The 7,371-nt window shown below is 33.1% G+C and overlaps 1 protein-coding gene across 1 annotated transcript; it reads left to right on the forward strand.

Annotated features, from left to right (window-relative positions):
• Positions 1-539: 539 nt before the first annotated feature.
• On the forward strand, positions 540-6,994 carry LOC147079226 (uncharacterized). The gene is made up of 5 exons (XM_085956025.1): positions 540-663; positions 1,921-2,028; positions 4,144-4,442; positions 4,750-6,283; positions 6,476-6,994. The coding sequence occupies exons 1-3, from the start codon at positions 540-542 to the stop codon at positions 4,383-4,385; spliced, it is 474 nt and encodes a 157-aa protein (XP_085812151.1). The 3' UTR covers positions 4,386-4,442; positions 4,750-6,283; positions 6,476-6,994.
• Positions 6,995-7,371: the final 377 nt, after the last annotated feature.

Below are 7,371 nucleotides of genomic sequence, written 5' to 3' on the forward strand. Positions count from 1 at the left end.
TGTATCGCCGCAAGTGTTTGCATTTGGAAAAATACATCCGACGAAGAAATAAGACGAACTTCAAGCATAGGATAAAGGGGGCAGAAAAATTTGCAGATTCACTAACCTTCGTTCAAGCCACCAAAGGCCTGTCAAAAATACAGCGAGACTTTTTCAAACTCCAATTAAAATCATGTAATTTAAAACCTAAAGGGCGTCGCTTTACCGAAAGAGATAAAGTCTTAGACCTCACTTTACTTAAGCAAAGTGGAAGAGGATATAAATTTCTGTCAAAACTTTTTACCTTACCATCCATCCGAACTTTGCAAACATTATTATCATCCGTTTCTATCTCCACCGGTATCTCTGGTGTCATTATTTCTCAATTAAAATCAATAGTTAGTGGTTTTACTGACCATGAAAAATATTATACACTCATGTGGGATGAAATGAGTTTACAACCGCACTTAGATTATAATAAAAAAAGTGACTTGATCGAAGGTTTTGAAGATTTTGGGCATCTGCGTTCTAAAAAAATTGCAGATCATGTCCTTGTCTTCATGTTACGAAGTGTGGCTGGTAATAAAAAGCAGCCAATAGCGTATTATTATTATGAATCTGCAACTAAGTCTGCTCAATTAGTTCGTTGCATTAAAGAGGTTTATAAGGCAGTAGTCTCCACAGGTATGCATTGTTCATAATATAATTATAGAAATAATATCTGTGACGAAGGGTGGAGGTAGGCTGTTAAGATCCGACATTAATAGAGCACACTAAACTTTGTTAATCATACATATTTATTTTCATTGAACAAATTAATTCTTAATTCAATGAAATCAAATAAGTATGAATGACAAGTTTAGTTGGCACTATTTATGTTGGATGTTAACAGTCTACCTCCGCCCCTCGCCACTGCATTATAATATGAAGAAATATTATATATTTTATTATTGCACGTTGTCACCTCCGAAAGGGGGGGGGGGTGTAGGTAAATGCGCTGGACCCCCCTGATGATGTAATGTCATGTCAAGTCACGGTGGTATCGTCTGCTTCTTTCGGGGACATGTTTGTGTTGATTGACAACGCGGAAGTACAGGCGAAAACAGGGCGTTTATTGTTCGGAATATGAATACAATAAAGTACAGCGTACAAAATATTTAACAAAAAAATATTTAAAAAAAAATAATTAAATTTAAAATGGCAGTGACGCCGGGAGCGCGGCGCCACAGCCGACGTCACGCTCCTCGAGAGTTCGAAAACCGAATGACCCTAATAGGGGCTGGTAGGGCAGAGTAGGTAGTAATAAATACCCAACAAACAATTCACAATTATTCTATCTCTGACAAATGACAAAAACAGCCTCTGGCATATGTACCTGGCTTGTAAGTAGGTACCTCAGGTCTCATATTTCAGACCTTTTCTAAGTACATGCTTTGGAAAGGGGCTGTGAATTTCTTGGAATTATTACTACCTTCTGCATTTCTTTGCTTGTTAGCTACATATTTTGAAATATTTGAACTAGGTACAAATACATATTTTTTTCAAAGTAATCTCAAATCAGATATTCTAGGTGCTAGGTACATTGTATGGCTGGGAACTTTGCTTCCAATATTGGTCAAAATTGGATGAAATGTAGGTAATAATATTAAAAAAATGATATTAATAATTACTATTTGCTTACGGGCTAGAAATTTGCCTCGCAGTCGATCTGTTCATGTTTGCATGAATCAGCCCAATGATGATTCAGGCCTCGTGGCCTTGGATCCTCTGAGGATGCCATGGTTTAGGCGGTATCAACGTATTCTAATTGAAAGAAACGCATTCCAAAATAAATGATTTCTATGGATTTTGAAAGAGCTTTTGCACAAAATTATATTTTGAAGTAGAATATTTATTTTCAGTTAGAACATGTGTATTATACCTATATTATATATTTTACAGGTATAAAGATAATCGCAACAGTATGCGATCAAAGCGCGACGAACACTGCTGCTTTGAAAAGTCTACGTGTCAATACAGAGAGACAAAGAGCCGATACCGGATATGAACGTATGTATTTATTACCTGTGTATATCGTCACCGTTTTAGCAAAACCATCTATGTGCACTTTCTCAAATGGTGCAGGAGAAGGATAAAACTGAATAAAAAAATAATGTTACATTTAAACATTAAAATTATGAAGAATGCTTTATTATAATCAGAAAATGGTCTAAGATTATTATTTTGTTTACAAAAATCTTTTATTTTTAATACAAAAATAATAAAAATACAGTTTGTGATGTCACATAAGTTGTTTTGACCGTTTTGTAAATACACATAGTTTAATTTATTCATCAAAATGTGAATAATAATAAATTCATGAAAAACTGTTACATAAATAATAGTTGAAATATACATAGTGCGTTAGTGATAAATTGCAATATCATTTTATTAATTATTAATGCAATAGTGAGATGATATTATATTTATAAGTTCGTTTACTTTCTATTAGCAGGTTTAAATGTTAGGTTATTGTAGAAATAGTGGTGATCTTTCTCTATTACACTTTTTAATTCCTGAAGATGTATGTATTTCGACTGCGATATTGGCAATGATTCATTATATATATTACAAAGGCAGTCAAACGGTTGCACTGATAAAGTTGAGTTTGTAAAAGATTGTTCCATCTGGTAGATACTGTAACATTTTAATATCATATACAACAGGATCTCCGATTCGTTTTCCTGGTCTGATTGAACTTAATCCAGATTTAATCTTATCCATAATTCTTAAAAATTTAAAATCAATGACATTAATTTTATAAGGTTGTTTTGGTCTTGCTAGCCGCATACGTGCTATATAATCAGATGGTGAATATATTGGAGGCTTAAAATACTTTTCTTAGGTGGCATGTGCACTATCAGCCTCTACGTGTGGCCTTTTTCCAGAAAAAGCTGTTGAATCTCGATGTTTTTTCTCTCTAAAAATATAACTTAGAGCAGTAGCGAATAATTTATTTCGGTTTTGATATCCACACCCATCCGATATTAGAATTATTTCATTGTATTGTCCTGCTTTCGATGAGATGAGACAAATTCATTAGAAGATACATTATGAAGAATGTATATGGTGAAATTGTGTAGTTGCAGCTTTTGTTTATAATACATTTGTGCCTGTGTTTTGGACATAGCAGCACACTTTGGAGATCCATTGTGATTACTAACCGTCCAGTAATACTTCTGGTACTCTCCTTCATTTCATTTTTGGTCTTCTAGCATCTTTTTTTTTTTTTTTAATAATGTGGCTATTGTATTTCATTTCTGAAACATTCTTCATTTTATAACTACAGCAGATGGCAGTGATAGCACACTGATCTTTACGTGGTTGGTGGATACTGATTTTTTGGTGGTAAATATACTGGAGTATATTCTGCTGCTTTATGACCATTTTCCAGAGACCATTTTTTATATTCATCATGCATTTGTATTTTGGATCGGAAACACGATTCCACATACACCCTGGAGGTATTTTCTCTGCAATAATGGCTGGGAACTCTGGAATTAGATCCAACCATAATGTAACATTTTTCCACAAATCTCTCCGTTTTGATTTTTGGTTGCACTACCAATTATTTATCTTCAGTCAGATTCTTATTACCTGTCATTGTTGCTTTCAATTGGCCACTGTCATCGAGACGTTTGTAGTTGTTTATCCAACTTTTAAATTAATTCTCGCCTATACCCTATTGACCATGTAGGCATCTTCCAGAAATTATTGAATATTTCCTGTCTCTCTTTTTGAGAAAGCATCTTTCAAACCGTCGTGCAAGACCATAATGCATAGCATATAACATAGAAACAAACTATGTGTAGCCAAACTGTAAAAAAACATTACACTCTCGATATCAAAATACCATCTATATGTTACTATAATATAATATATGTTTTTGAACCTTACACATAGCTGTTTTTTATTTTTTGAAATAACTTCGGAGCGAGTTTACCCAACACATAGATCATTTTACTGGCCTATAGAGAAAAAAATAAGGAATGACTTGGTATTTAAAAGTCATTTTTGATAAAAGTGACACATAGATGGTTTTGCTAAAACGGTGACGATATGTCAAATTAATTCTAATATTTTACATATTATTATATGCTTTTCACTTATTCGTTTTATTCTCAGGTATCACAATAGAAATTATCAAAGGACAAGAGATTGTCGCCCTCCTTGATGTGCCTCATTTATTGAAAGGGATGAGAAATAACTCGATGACAAAAGACCTTATGTATTTCGATGGCAAGACAATTAGGTACGCATCGTGGAAACATATTATTGATCTGTATAAGATAGATCAGGCGAACGTCGGCAATTTGAGGCTTATTCCCAAAATAAATGAGACATATTTTTGCATCGAAAATGAATAAGATGAAGGTGTCGACTTGTGCCCAAGTGCTAAGCCAGAAATTTGGCAGCCACACAAGGTAACTTGGTTTTATATATTATGTAACTAATTCAATAACATTTAACTCAAAATCTGATTATTTTTATGACAATATATTAAAATAAATTAAAGAAGCATTAATAATTTTAAAGTTATCAGTTATGCCATCATGGATTAATTAAATATTTCCACCTGAATTAACCCTGCTGCAAAGTCATTCAAATTTATTTGATTACATATAAGAGTAATTTCCAAATTATAAAGTATACATGGAAGTACACCGAATGAGCTAGGCGAGTATATACTATTTTCAGAAGATACTGAATATCTTTTTATTTCGATTCCAGGGATAGTGATGCCAAACGGACAAATCATCCCAAGAGAAGCTGAATACACCGGCAAAATGCTATTGTTTTGGGATGAAGTTTTTGACTCTGTGAATGGAACCTCACTGAAACCACATCCATATTGGAAAACGAAAAGGGTTTGCGCTTCAAAGGAGTCATTACACCGAAAGGAGTCATTCCACCGACAATTCTGGTTTGATAGTATAGTAAAAATTAGACAGATGCAATTTGTAGACCAACGTAAAAATCCAGTACCAAAGGTGCCATCGCTTCTGAATTGGGAAAAAACTTTGGCTGGTTGCATTAAAATATTGGATATATTGCATGATGTGGGATTTGAGTATGTAGCTTTTCGTAATTTCAACCAGGATTCGCTGGAAAATTTCTTTGGCAGAATAAGAAGCCACAATGTTCGTAATGTCAATCCCACACCATGTCAATTTTCAGGATCCTTCAAAAGCCTTTTGATTAACAATTTAATGTCTAGATATTCCATCAGAAATAATTGTGAGAAAGACGATGCTGATGGTCTTTTTGAGAATTTATTAGGATTTTTAAAACAAACCGATGACACCCCACAAAACCTTGATGAAAGCATTTCAGGCTTAATTTCAGAGGATTATTTGGAAGATAATTTAACCTCTACGAATGGTAAAATGTACACCGCTGGTTATGTTATTCGTAAAATTTCAAACTCTTGTACGCATTGTAAACGCGACATGAACACCGAGCCTACCAGCAAGCACGCTAACGTAGCTATGCGAGAATTCGGAAAGGATAGAAAATTAAAATATGCCTCTGACAATATGCTTGACTGCTTCAAGTCAACTGGAAATTTAATTAGAAATTATTTATCAGAAAATGCTTCTACGCATAATATTCAGGCAAAATTAAGAACCAAAATTCTTCAGAAAATTGATTTCACCGTTTTTTCGTGCCCTCTCCATAAAGAAGAGATTAAGGATAGATTCATAAAATGTATGCTTTCTTTACAAATACATACTTTCTGTAATACTGCAAATAAAATTCTAAATGGCAAATTAAATTATTCGGGGAGAAATAAAGTTTATTTAGCAGCTGGTCAAAAATATAATAGTAGGCGAAGAAGGCCTGTGCGATAATATTTGTTTAACAATAAAATTATTTGTACAGATTTTACACCAGTACCTATGTACTCGTAAATAATTTTTACTTTTACTCTACAGTTGTGATTTAAGTTACATATTGCATTTTTCTAATTATTATGCTCTGGTTATTCACTTTATTTTGGGGGATTTAACAACATTCGCAGTGCACTGACATTGACAGTTATTCTATCTTTTTTACAAGGTAAAATTAAAATGTAATTATTATTGTCAACCATTATATAAAATAAAATCATATATTTATGTCAAACCATTGAGGCTGCATTTTTTTTTAACATTTTTTGAGAGTAATGAGGAGATATGGCAGCGGACCATGATTCGTCAGATCCGAGACGGAGGAGCGACATTGGCCCTGGCTCAGCCAAGTGGTTCGGAACGCCCAAAAAAAAGTAAATGAAGAAGCCTATATCATAATGTTTATTTAGAATTAGTATCATTTGTACATTTTTTAAAAATCTAATACTGATGGATAAATTTTTTTTGCATGCATTTTGCGTGTGTCTTCATTTTACTTCTTTCAAGAATTACGATAATTAATATTATTTCGGAGTGATTTATTATTTGTTCATTTACTTTTATAGGTAGTAAATATGGAACAGCCATCGATGCAGTCTCCCATCACATCCAACTAGACATGGCTCGGCTGACGGCGGACTTGACGTTAGAAGATGCAAGAAGACAGGCGAGCAATAGTGATTAAAATAATTGTAGTGTTTTCAGTCATCAGTTATAATTTATTTTAATATAAAACAAACGGCTCTCATGTAGGAAAGCCTACCTGTCAGATTTCATAGACAACTACAGAAAAACATCTTCTGTGTTGTTTTTATAATATATAGTGAAATCATGTACTTATTAATGTGCCGCATAGATCCTTAGTTACAAATGTAAAATATAATACATATAAATATTTAAATGATGTTCCAAGAAGGATTAAATTTTATTCATTGTAATTATGCCGTGGTTGTCTATGAAATCTGATGGGTAGGCTTTCCTACATGAGAGCGAAACATAGTGTAATAATGTTTCCATTTATTTTTTTAATATTCGTATCAGTTAAATAAACTACTTACTCAATAATAATGTTTATAATATTTAATTTCATGAATGTTAATATTTTACTTGATAACTGTTACTATACTTATTGATTTTAAATTATATAAATAAATGTGTGTAATTTATATAATTGCCTTTTATTTATTTCGTTTCCCATGCCTGAATATGAAAATAAATTCAAAATTCAAATTTAGTGGGCTTTTTAATTTTATTTCAAAGCCTTTACCATAGATGGTGCTGTTTTAGTGGGAATACTTTTGTTAGTCTCATAGACTATAGATACATATAGACGCCACCCGTTGCATTGCTAAATGAAGCTACGTGCCGTGCGTTTGGTTTTTGGGCGAACGAACACATTCGCCTATAAATGTTCGAGACCATAGACCATTTCGCTAGTGCTCGCCCAAAGTGCTCGCACTAG

This window comes from Rhyacophila brunnea, unplaced genomic scaffold (assembly GCF_057557595.1).
Source record: "Rhyacophila brunnea isolate RB1 unplaced genomic scaffold, BYU_Rbru_1.0 scaffold_10, whole genome shotgun sequence".
In the NCBI taxonomy this organism is placed as follows: domain Eukaryota; kingdom Metazoa; phylum Arthropoda; class Insecta; order Trichoptera; family Rhyacophilidae; genus Rhyacophila; species Rhyacophila brunnea.